Source organism: Dendropsophus ebraccatus, chromosome 13 (genome assembly GCF_027789765.1).
Source record: "Dendropsophus ebraccatus isolate aDenEbr1 chromosome 13, aDenEbr1.pat, whole genome shotgun sequence".
Lineage (NCBI taxonomy): Eukaryota > Metazoa > Chordata > Amphibia > Anura > Hylidae > Dendropsophus > Dendropsophus ebraccatus.
In genome coordinates this window covers 75,815,120-75,828,172 of record NC_091466.1, presented here as the reverse complement: position 1 = coordinate 75,828,172, position 13,053 = coordinate 75,815,120, and the positions used below count along the sequence as shown (strand labels likewise).

Here is a 13,053-nt window from a genome sequence, read left to right as displayed (position 1 = left end):
CCATGGTGTAAGCGATAAAGCTGTTGGGGCACAATGAGAGTAGTAGTTGTTCGACAAATGGAGAACCACAGCTGCTGTGAGAGATCGATGGATCCGTCACAGCGTGTTAGGATATGATGGCTGTTGTAGTTTTCCAACAGATTGGGGGGGGAACGGATGACCAAGCCTTGACTTCAGCCACTGATCACATTACCGTAACCAAAGTAATGTCCGAGGACGCCGTGCAAATGAGATGAATGTGAACTCATTTGACTGTCAAATCCCATAAATCACATGGTGACGTAACCTCAGCTCTTGTCCTCTCTAATGGAGATTTATAATTAGGAGAATGGCTGCGGTGACACAACGCAGAAGGCGCCCATGAACACAAGAGGTCATCTTGTGTTTCTTCCATTGTCTACTAATTGTACTGTAGCCCATCCCAGACTCATACAGGTCTACAATTTTGTCCCTGGTGTCCTTAGACAGCTCTTTGGTCTTGGCCATGGTGGAGAGGTTGGAGTGTGATTGAGTGTGTGGACAGGTGTTTATTATACAGGTAATGAGATGAAACAGGTGCACCTGACACGGTGGACAATGGACGATTTGTATGCTAAATAATGCAGGGTAAGGGGAAAGATGAGTGATCTGTATATATTACATGATGTAGTTCAAGGGGGGGGTGATCTGTAGACTACACAACATAGTGTAAGGGTCTTATTAGTTGAATCGATTTTTAACGATAAGCGACATTGTCTATCGTTAACCTGAAATCGTTCACCATAGAACGATAGTCTTTAGCTACGATCGTCACTAGGCTCGTTTACTTCATCTCATCCCAGAAAATGAAGGAACAATGTGGAATTACACTGAACAACTAGTGAACAAATGTGGGATTACACTGATTAACGATGATGTTGGTGTCAGCACCAAACGAACGATAGACGATTTCTCGTTTGTCGTTTTTTGCATTTACACGAAACTATTGTCATTTAAATGTGAACGATATAACGATAAATCCCATGTAATAAGGCCCTAAGGGACTGATGGGTGATCTGTATATATTACATGATGTAGTGTAAGGGGAAGGGGTATTCCGTATACTACATGACATAGTGTAAGGGACTGATAGGTGATCTGTATATATGGCATTACGCAGTGTAAGGGGGGAGGGGTGATCCGTATACTACATGACATAGTGTAAGGGACTGATAGGTAATCTGTATATACTGTATCATGTAGTGTAAGGGGGAGCGGTAATCTGTATACTTCATGACATAGTGTAAGGGACTGATGGGTGATCTGTATATATGGCATTACGCAGTGTAAGGGGGGAGGGGTGATCTGTATACTACATGACAGTGTAAGGGAGTGATGGTTGATCTGTATATATTACATCACGTAGTGTAAGGGGTGATCCGTATACTACATGACAGTGTAAGGGACTGATAGGTAATCTGTATATATGGCATTACGCAGTGTAAGGGTGGAGGGGTGATCTGTATACTACATGACATAGTGTAAGGGACTGATGGGTGATCTGTATATATGGCATTACGCAGTGTAAGGGGGGAGGGGTGATCTGTATACTACATGACAGTGTAAGGGAGTGATGGTTGATCTGTATATATTACATCACGTAGTGTAAGGGGTGATCCGTATACTACATGACAGTGTAAGGGACTGATAGGTAATCTGTATATATGGCATTACGCAGTGTAAGGGGGGAGGGGTGATCTGTATACTACATGACATAGTGTAAGGGACTGATGTGTGATCTGTCTATATTACATCATGTAGTGTAAGGGGTGATCCGTATACTACATGACATAGTGTAAGGGACTGATGGGCGATATGTATATATTACATCACGTAGTGTAAGGGGTGATCCGTATATTACATGACATAGTGTAAGGGACTGATGGGTGATCTGTATATATGGCATTACGCAATGTAAGGGGGGAGGGGTGATCTGTATACTACATGACATAGTGTAAGGGACTGATGTGTGATCTGTATATATTACATCACGTAGTGTAAGGGGTGATCCGTATACTACATGACATAGTGTAAGGGACTGATGGGCGATATGTATATATATTACATCACGTAGTGTAAGGGGTGATCCGTATACTACATGACATAGTGTAAGGGACTGATGGGCGATATGTATATATTACATCACGTAGTGTAAGGGGTGATCCGTATACTACAATAGTTTTATGACTGTTGGGTGACCTGTATCCTAGAACACTGGACTGATGGGCGATCTTTCGGGCTTAGGCCACGGTGGACGATTAGTACAGGAGACTATGGGGAGAACATTTGTTGCACCATTAAATATAATCCCTGGGTAAGAGGATACGGGCCGCAGGCACTTTCCATGTTAACGTTGGACATACGGTCAAAAAGTGAATTGTAGGCGGCCTGTGTAAGACCAGGAGCCCTATATATACATGTACATAAAGGATGGTTATAGGATCTGAGGCTAAAGGGATAAAGCTTAGGGATAAAGCAGCTCAGGGAACGGACAGAGCAGGGGAAGGGCTAAAGCTGCTGATCTGTGTGCTGTCTGCCATCCTCAGGCCGCGCCGCCTGACCGCAAAGAATCACCGCTCACAATGTAGGAAGCTAGAGGCATAGCCCAGGCACCGATGGTAGATGTGTTAGGCACAAAGCGACGTCAGAGACCAGGGGTGTAAGGCACAAAGTGACGTCAGAGACCAGGGGTGTAAGGCACAAAGTGACGTCAGAGACCAGGGGTGTAAGGCACAAAGTGACGTCAGAGACCAGGGGTGGCAGGCAGGGACGTCAGAGACCAGGGGCATCAGGCACAAAGTGACGTCAGAGACCAGGGGTGTAAGGCACAAAGTGACGTCAGAGACCAGGGGCGTCAGGCACAAAGTGACGTCAGAGACCAGGGGTGGCAGGCAGGGACGTCAGAGACCAGGGGCATCAGGCACAAAGTGACGTCAGAGACCAGGGGTGTAAGGCACAAAGTGACGTCAGAGACCAGGGGTGTAAGGCACAAAGTGACGTAAGAGACCAGGGGTGGCAGGCAGGGACGTCAGAGACCAGGGGCATCAGGCAGGCAGGGACGTCAGAGACCAGGGGCGTCAGGCACAAAGTGACGTCAGAGACCAGAGGTGTAAGGCACAAAGTGACGCCAGAGACCAGGGGCACCAGGCACAAAGTGACGCCAGAGACCAGGGGCATCAGGCACAAAGTGACGCCAGAGACCAGGGGCATCAGGCACAAAGTGACGCCAGAGACAAGGGGCAGCAGGCACAAAGTGACGCCAGAGACCAGGGGTGCTAGGCAGGCGGTGACGCCAGAGACCAGGGGCATCAGGCACAAAGTGACGCCAGAGACCAGGGGCGCTAGGCAGGCGGTGACGCCAGAGACCAGGGGCGCTAGGCAGGCGGTGACGCCAGAGACCAGAGGCATCAGGCAGGCGGTGACGTCATAGACCAGGGGCGGCAGACACAAATTGATGCCAGAAATCAGTGCCGGCAGGAACGCAGTGATGTCAAAGACCAGGGGCAATAAGCACACATGCAGTGTTGTCACATGCAAGACTTAAAGGGGTTTATTTAGTTGAACTACCCCTTTAAGAGTATGTATATTACACAGATATCTGATATCAGATATCTGAAGCGGACATTCGTATTTCTGCAGTGGATATTGTGGCGGCTCCATTGTCACCAGAGTCCCGGCTTATTCTGCAGAGAACACGATGCCCATCAAGGGAACCCATAGGGCTGCATTCTATTTTCTACCCCCCCCCCCCCCACAAAATCCTTATGTGTAAGTGTAATGCGCCCCCTTACCGGCCGCCAGGCCCAGGCCACAGGTAGTTACACCTTGGTGCAAAACTGGAGCAGCGGAGTCATCATAACCCCAGACATCGCCTCCTATAATGTATAATGAATGCGTGTGCATGCGGCTGTGCATGGCAGGTGTTATTGGCATAGGACAGCTACGGGAAGCTTGCCACCTACGCCCCAACATTTTACTAGAAGGTTTTATTTAGTAAGCCCCTAATGTACAACTGGTCAGGGTACAAGTACTAGCAAAGAATGTCTGCAGGGGGCACCTAAAGGGCCTATGATAGTTATCCCTGGCCACAGCAGCTGATCATTTTGAGGTCACTCCCCCCCCCCCCCTTCAAATTGGGAGATTTTTATAAACAGTTATATTCTGACCAAAGTCCTTGAAGGGCAAAGATTACACCAGTCTGATAGAGACACCAACACAGGAGACGCTGGGGCGAAGTAACTGAGCCGGAGAGGGGTGGGGTACGGTCACGAGCCTGGCATATGACTGACCAGTTGTGTAATGCTCTAACAGATGCCAGGGCTGCCCACCAGGCAGCGGGTCACGTAAGCACAAGCTCATGAAAAGCTGCCAACATGCAAGAGTCTGAGGGCGTCTGCCCTCAGCAGGTTGTACAAGCGGAATACAGACTAATACACACGGGATATAGACTTATGGTGGGAGGGGGATACAGACTGAACTGATGCGGGGGGAGGGAGGGGGGATACAGACTGAACTGATGCCAGGGGAGGGGGGATACAGACTGAACTGATGCCGGGGGAGGGAGGGGGGATACAGACTGAACTGATGCCGGGGGAGGGAGGGGGGATACAGACTGAACTGACGGGGGGAGGGGGGATACAGACTGAACTGATGCGGGGGGAGGGAGGGGGGATACAGACTGAACTGATGCCGGGGGAGGGGGGATACAGACTGAACTGATGCGGGGGGAGGGAGGGGGGATACAGACTGAACTGATGCCGGGGGAGGGGGGGATACAGACTGAACTGATGCCGGGGGAGGGAGGGGGGATACAGACTGAACCAACGGGGGGAGGGAGGGGGGATACAGACTGAACTGATGCCGGGGGGAGGGAGGGGGGATACAGACTGAACTGATGCCGGGGGAGGGAGGGGGGATACAGACTGAACTGATGCCGGGGGGAGGGAGGGGGGATACAGACTGAACTGATGCCGGGGGAGGGAGGGGGGATACAGACTGAACTGATGCCGGGGGAGGGAGGGGGGATACAGACTGAACTGACGTGGGCGGGGGGGAGAGGGGATACAGACTGAACTGATGCGGGGGGAGGGAGGGGGGATACAGACTGAACTGACGTGGGCGGGGGAGGGAGGGGGGATACAGACTGAACCGACGGGGGGAGGGGGGATACAGACTGAACCGACGGGGGGAGGGGGATACAGACTGAACCGACGGGGGGAGGGGGGATACAGACTGAACCGACGGGGGGAGAGGGATACAGACTGAACCGACGGGGGGGGGGGGGATACAGACTGAACCGACGGGGGGAGAGGGGGGATACAGACTGAACCGACGGGGGGAGGGGGATACAGACTGAACCGATGGGGGGAGGGGGGATACAGACTGAACCGACGGGGGGAGGGGGGATACAGACTGAACCGACGGGGGGAGAGGGGGGATACAGACTGAACCGACGGGGGGAGGGGGGATACAGACTGAACCGACGGGGGGAGAGGGGGGATACAGACTGAACCGACGGGGGGAGGGGGGATACAGACTGAACCGACGGGGGGAGGGGGGATACAGACTGAACCGACGGGGGGAGGGGGGGATACAGACTGAACCAACACTGTAGTGATGACACTTGGGTGTGGCACTGTGTGTACTCGTGGTAGGCAAAACCTGTAGGGGGCAGAGCACTGTGTACTCGGGGGGGGGGGGGGGGGGGGGGGGTAAGTAATGTGGGTACTCGGACCCAGGCAGCAGACACTGTAGGGGGTGGCACTGGGTACTTAGGGGCTGGCAGCATACAATGAAGGGGGCAGGGCACCAAGTGTACTCAGAGGTGGGCGGCAGAGACTGTGTAGCACTGTGGGTATTCGGGTAGTCAGAAATTGTAGGGGCCCCTGTGGCTATCAGGCAGGCAGCAGAGACTGTAGAGGTGTGCCACTATGGGTAGTCAGGGCAGGCAGCAGAGGCTGTAGAGGTGTGCCACTATGGGTAGTCAGGGCAGGCAGCAGAGACTGTAGGATCTTTGGGGTGGGCACTAGGCAGTGTGGGTACTCGGGAGTGGGCAGCAGACACTGTAGGAGTGTGGAGCTGTTTACACTGGGACGAAAAGACAACACTGCAGGGGTGTGGCAATGTGGCTACTCGGGGGCGAACACCGTAGGGGTACGGCACTATACGTACTCAGGGGTGGCAGCAGACGTTGTAGGGGTACGGCACTGGTTACTTACGGGTGGGAACCAGACACTGTGGGGGCGTGGCACTGAGTAGTCAGGGTGGAGACACTGTGGGGGCGTGGCACTGAGTAGTCAGGGCGGAGACACTGTGGGGGCGTGGCACTGTGAGTCCTCAGGGCGGAGACACTGTGGGGGCGTGGCACTGTGAGTCCTCAGGGCGGAGACACTGTGGGGGCGTGGCACTGTGAGTCCTCAGGGCGGAGACACTGTGGGGGCGTGGCACTGAGTAGTCAGGGCGGAGACACTGTGGGGGCGTGGCACTGAGTAGTCAGGGCGGAGACATCGTGGGGGCGTGGCACTGAGTAGTCAGGGCAGAGACACTGTGGGGGCGTGGCACTGAGTAGTCAGGGCGGAGACACTGTGGGGGCGTGGCACTATCAGTACTCAGGGCGGAGACACCGTGGGGGCGTGGCACTGTGAGTCCTCAGGGGCCGGCATCAGACACTCACGGTTCCAGTAGACCGGGTAGCACTCCCCCTCGGTGACGTCCACCTCGTACAGGCCGCTCCGCACACACACCGGCTCGATCTTGGCCACGTCCCCGATGTTGATGAGGTCCAGGCCGCCGCCGGTCTCCCCGTCCCCGGCCGGTTCCCCCTCGGTGCTGAGCTCCAGCAGGCGGCGGTAGGCCAGCTCGATGCGCAGGGAGTCGTAGCCAATGAACGGCTTCCAGCTCTTCTTCTCCTCCTTGTAGAACCAGCGCACCTCCTCCGCTCCCAGCTCGGTGACGATCTCATAGCGGGGCCGGGAGCTGCTGGAGCGGGTCCGCCGCCGGCCCGGGAGCTGCACGCTCTCCTCCTCTCCCTCAGACGGGGACCCGGCCAGCCCCGGCACCGGGGGGAAGTCATGGCCGCTCAGGTGCAGCTCCAGGCGCCGGCAGCGGGGGGAGGCGAGAGCCCGGTCATCGTGCCCCTCCTCTCCCCCGGCCTCCCCGTCCTCCTCTTCTTCCTCCTCCTCCTCCCAGTCACATTCGCCATTCTTCTCCGGTGACCGGAGCCCGGAGTGACTCATTCCGGCGATGTCCCGCTTCTCTCACTGCTCATGAATCCTCTCGGCCCCGGCATGGAGGCCGCACTGACCGTTGGCTCCGTTATCCGGCCGCGCCCCCGTGAGCGAGGTCTCCAGTGCCGCTCACACACCGGCTGCCGGGCGCGCCCCCGACACCTGCACAAGCCCCTCGGACGTGCGCTCCCGGCCGCGTCACGTGACACACAGGCGGGGTCATGTGACTCGGAAGATGCTGAGGCTGCGGCTGTCAGTGCGGGGAGAGGATAGAGACATTCCTCCAGCCTGTGGACTCCCGCGCGACTACAACTCCCAGCATGCCCGGACGGCTGAATCGTGGCATGCTGGGAGTTGTAGTCGTTTCGCAGCAGCTGCAGAGGCCCAGAGTCCTCCTGCTCACACAAGCTCAGCAGCCTAATGGAGAACGCCACCTAGTGACCATCACATCTCACTACTACAGCGGAGAGAGGATTCAATGGGAGTGCTCCTCCTGGAGCAGCGCCCCCGCGTGGTGAAGCCGGCTGGCACAGGTCTAGGTGTTGTGACAGATGGGTCCCTTGGGCTCTTGTCACGGTATGCTGAGTGGCCACTGACCCACCCGGACTATCGGTACCGCCACCCACAGAAAGGGGAAAAATAACCCAAGGTGTGCGGCTAGTGTGTATAGGTGCTGGTGCGGAGGAAAAGATGACTCCCAGGGCAGTATCTCAGCAATGCCATACATTTCAGAAAAATACATAAATCTCCACATAGACTTTAGTGCTGAAACTTGCTTGTGCTTGGAAGTAGAGTAGAAGAGAGGTAGTTATAGCAGTGCTTGGAGAGTTGAGTAGAGGAGAAGAGTCAATGTAGCAATGTGCTCTGCCGGAACTTGAGAGAATACTTTACACAGACCTCAGTGTTTGAACTCGTCTGTGCTGAGGAGATGCTTGAAGGAGTAGAGTTAGTTGTAGTGGTGTTTGGAGAGTTGAGAGTAGAGTAGAGCAGAGGAGAGGAGTTTGTCAAGGGAGTCCCAATCCACTGTAGCAACGTACTCTGCCGGAACTTGAGAGAATACTTGTGAATGAGACGTTTACTTGTACCCGTGTATAGACTATAGTCTGACCACCTTCTGACCTACAGTGTCGAGTGACCCGTCCTAATAGGGTGATACAAGCCCCAGTCGTGGTTATCTGGGTGAAGCTAAATTTCCGGGGGGGTCTGAGTTACCTGCACTGTGAGATAGGATACGTAGACCTTCCTTTGGTAGCTTTGTCCTATCCAGGCTAGTTCCTCTGGTTCTTAGGATACTGCTCTGCACCTTTTAGACTGGTTAATGGCATAGTTTAGACTCTTCTCCTTAAAGGGGTTGTCCAACGAAAAAGGTTTTTTGTTCAAAACAACTGGTGTCAGAAAGTTATATAGATTTGTAAGTCACTTCTATTAAAAAATCACCAGTCTTCCCATACTTATTAGCTGCTGTATGTCCTGCAGGAAGTGGTGTTTTATTTTCAGTCTGACACAGTGCTCTCTGGCCGAGACAGGAACTTTATCTCAGTTTTCTATGAATCCCCATAGAAAACCTCTCCTGCTTTGGACAGTTCTTGTCTCCGCCAGAGATGTCAGCAGAGAGCAGTGTGTCAGACTGAAAATAAAACATTTCCTGTAGGGCATACAGCAGCTGATAAGTATGGGAAGGCTTGAGATTTTTTAATAGAAGTAAATTACAAATCTATATAACTTTCTGACACCAGTTGATTCAAAAGAAAAAGATTTTCGATGGACAACCCCTTTAACCTCTTAAGGACATAGGACGTACCGGTACGTCCTATGTCCTCACTTGCACTTCAAAGCGGGGCCGCGCGGCGGCCCCGCTTTGAAGTGCCGCGATCCCAGGTGCCGCGTGTAGCCCGGGACCGCCGCTATTAGCGGGCACGGTCTGATCGCCGTGCCCGCTAATTAGCTAATCGGAGGCAGCTGTCAAAGTTGACAGCTGCCTCCGATTACCGGAGGCAACGTTTCCCTGGTGTCTAGTGGGGGAGATCGCTCCTCCGGGACCTTGTCCCGGAGGAGCGATCTCCGTTACTGATGCCGGCCGGGGACGCGTCCAAGATGGCGCCGTCCTCGGCTCGGCACTCGTTTACTTCCGGCTGCAGCAGCCGAAAGCAAACGAGTGCCGATCTCATGGATCTCTGCAGCATATCTATGCTGCAGAGATCTCAATGAGAGATCCAAGTGTATATACTAGAAGTCCCCCAGGGGGGCTTCTAGTATATGTGTAAAAAAAAAAAAAAAAGTGTTGTTAATAGTAAAAAGCCCCCTCCCCTAATAAAAGTCTGAATCACCCCCCTTTTCCCAGGTTTTAAATAAAAGTAAACAAATAAATAAATAAATAAACATGTTTGGTATCGCCGCGTGCGTAATCGCCCGAACTATTAATTAATCACATTCCTGATCTCGTACGGTAAACGGCGTCAGCGCAAAAAAATCCCAAAGTGCAAAATTGCGCATTTTTGGTCGCATCAAATCCAGAAAAAATGTAATAAAAAGCGATCAAAAAGACGTATATGGGCAATCAAGGTACCGATAGAAAGATCACATCATGGCGCAAAAAATGACACCTCGCACAGCCCCATAGACCAAAGGATAAAAGCGCTATAAGCCTGGGAATGGAGCGATTTTAAGGAACGTATATTGGTTAACAACGGTTTGAATTTTTACAGGCCATCAGATACAATATAAGTTATACATGTTATATATCGTTTTAATCGTAACGACTTGAGGAACATGCATAACAAGTCAGTTTTACCCCAGGGTGAATGGCGTAAAAACACATTTCCCCCAAATAAAAGAAATGCGTTTTTTTTTTCAATTTCACCACACTTCGAATTTTTTTCTGGTTTCGCAGTGTACTTTATGCAAAAATTCAGCCTGTAATTGCAAAGTACAATTAGTGACGCAAAAAATAAGGGGTCATGTGGGTTTCTAGGTGGAAAAATGCAAGTGCTATGACCTTTTAAACACAAGGAGGAAAAACCGAAAACGTAAAAACGAAAATGGGCCATGTCCTTAAAGGGTTAAAGTGCTTAGCACTGCATATGTGATTTAAGTAGTAAAAGAACTGATTGTCTCTAGCTGCATCTGTACACTCCGGTGTCTTAGACTAGACTACACTTTTGTCCCGGACAAGGGTCCTGGCAGAAGCCAGGCCCTGGCTTGGCTACAGCAGGGATGTTTGCTCTGTGTGTCCATTTCCCACAAGAATCTGACTGAACTTCCTCCACCAAGTAAGTAACTTCTTACAGGGGCTAAGTAATCTACCCTGTGAGTGGTGGGAAGGAGTGTGTGCAAATGAAAGAAGGAAAGACAGTTTAGAAGTAGAGAGCACCTCCTATAGGTCAATAAGAGCACATGGTATATAGTAAAACATTAACCCATTAACCTCCTCAGCTGTGCAATACATAGAAATACACAATACTGACATCTAGTGGTGAAACTTTAAAAATACCTTCTTCACCACTTAACCTGGAGAAAGAAGCTTTTGCGACAGGTGCTTAAGAGAGGAGAAAAGAACACCAGTGGTGGGACACCACACAGTTACTTCCAGTGACTCCAGTGACTGGAATCGAAAAACGGACCACGGCATCGGCTTCCCCGTGACGGCGCCGTTCTATCCCTGTGTCAGGTTAAAGAGGATGTACCTGATGGTACATCCTCTTTAATCGTTAGAGGTCTGGTGGACATATATAAATCCAAGAGCTCTCTATATATAAGGGAAATCAAACCTTAAGGGTCTTATTACACTGAGCGATTTAACGTTTAATTACGATCGTTACTGTGTTTGTTATTGCGATCGTTTATTCCTTCTGATCCTAGAAAAACAATGAACAATGGGCAATTACACTGAACGATTAGTGAAAAAATGCGGAACTTGAGCGAACGAACGTGGAATTACAGCGAACGATTAACGATAATTTTAGGTTCAGATCTAAATCAACGATCAACAACATACAAACGATTTTTTGATCGTTGCATGCAATTACACAGAACGATTATCTTTTAAATTAGAACGATTTAACAATTTTTCGCACGATAATCGTCCGGTGTAATAGGGCCCTTTTCCACCGGAAAATTATCGTTCAGATTATCGTTAAACCGTTCGAATCTAAACGATAATGGTTGAAATGCAGTTAACGATTAACGACCGAACGAGAAATCGTTGATCGCTTTATAAGGGTCCTATTCCACGGGCCGAACAGGGCCCGATCAACGATGTAACCGAGCGCCGATCTGCTAGAACGCCGCTTGTTTACTGGGCCTATTCCACGGCCGATGATCCTTGAGCGAGGGCTGCAGGGACATCGTTACCAGAGATATACATATACTGTAGTTATCCATACATGAGGAGTGAGGTCCCTGCTCGCATGCATCAGCTTACACACTATCACACTACACAAAAACGCACAGTTAAAACCGCAGCGATACGGTACGTGTGAAGCTACCCTTTAAGAAAATGAAAGGATATGTCTGGGGAGGACCTACCAAATTGTGTCTCAATAGCATGGCGCAGCTGTAAGTATCTAAAAAGGATGAGTGTGGTAAGGCAAAATCCATCTGTAGCCGGGCAAAAGACTTGAAAGGTCCATAATGGAACGTTCAATCCCATTTGCTCCCAGAATAAAGCTCCATCCAGTCTGAACAGGTGTTGAAACCCAGGGTTGTGCCACAGTGGAGTGTATTTGGTGTATTGTGATGCCAGCGCTATTAGTTATAAGCCCCCTGCTACAGTCACCTAACATAAAGCACAGCTGGTACTATACAGAGATGCCAATTGTTACACCACTGGTGGTAGCTGATGAAATGGCTGCTAAAAGGCGGTTCAGCAAAAAAAAAAATCTTTAAAATCAAAATTTACTTCTTTTAAAAAAATTCAAGTCTTCCAGCTGCTGTATGCCCTGCAGGAAGTGGTGTATGCTTCCCAGTCTGACACAGTGCTCTCTGCTGCCACCTCTGTACATGTCAGGAACTGTCCAGAGCAGCAGCAAATCCTCATAGAGAACCTCTCCTGCTCTCCCTATTAGGGTATAAACCCACACACCGCATATGCAGCGTATTTACTGCTGCGATACGCAGCAAACACGCAGCAAGTACGCAGCAGATTAGATCTAAATAACTGAACACAGCACAGCATCAAATCTGTACCAACAAATCTGCTGCGTATTTGTTGCGTATCTGCTGTGTATACGGTGTGTGGGTTTGTACCCTTACTTTGTGAGAAAAATCGTTGTATCGATGGAATTTAAGCGATATTCGTTCTGTGTAATTGCAGCCAACGATTAAAAAATCGTTTGTATGTCTTTGATTGTTGATTTAGACCTGAACCTAAAATTATCGTTAATCGTTCGCTGTAATTCCACATTCGTTCGCTCAAGTTCGGCATTTATTCACTAGTCGTTTAGGGTAATAGCAAATTGTTCATTGTTTTCCTGGGATCAGAAGGAATAAACGATCATAGTAACGATCGCAATAACGATCGTATCTAACGATTATCGGTCAGTGTAATATGAACAATTTCAGGTTAATGTTAAACGATCTTGTTTGCGATCGTTTATCATTAGTCGTTAAAAATCGCTACGTGTAATAGGACCCTAAGATACTGGGGGAGATTTATCAAACATGGTGTAAAGTGAAACTGGCCCAGTTGCCCCTAGCAACCAATCAGATTCCACCTTTCATTTTCCAAAGAGTCTGTGAGGAATGAAAGGTGGAATCTGATTGGTTGCTAGGGGCAACTGAGACCGTTTCACTTTACACCATGTTCGATAAA

The 13,053-nt window shown here is 50.5% G+C and overlaps 1 protein-coding gene across 3 annotated transcripts in view; it reads right to left on the bottom strand.

Moving 5' to 3' along the window:
* DDHD1 (DDHD domain containing 1) overlaps positions 1 to 7,553 on the bottom strand; it is a 42,900-nt gene extending 35,347 nt beyond the window's left edge. For 2 of the 3 annotated variants that reach the window (XM_069949368.1, XM_069949367.1), the window contains exon 1: positions 6,692 to 7,553. In XM_069949368.1, the coding sequence (XP_069805469.1) occupies positions 6,692 to 7,253 (562 nt within the window). In that variant the 5' untranslated portion in view covers positions 7,254 to 7,553. The remainder of the gene's footprint in view (positions 1 to 6,691) is intronic. The other variant, XM_069949369.1, reaches the window with a different exon arrangement.
* Positions 7,554 to 13,053: the final 5,500 nt, after the last annotated feature.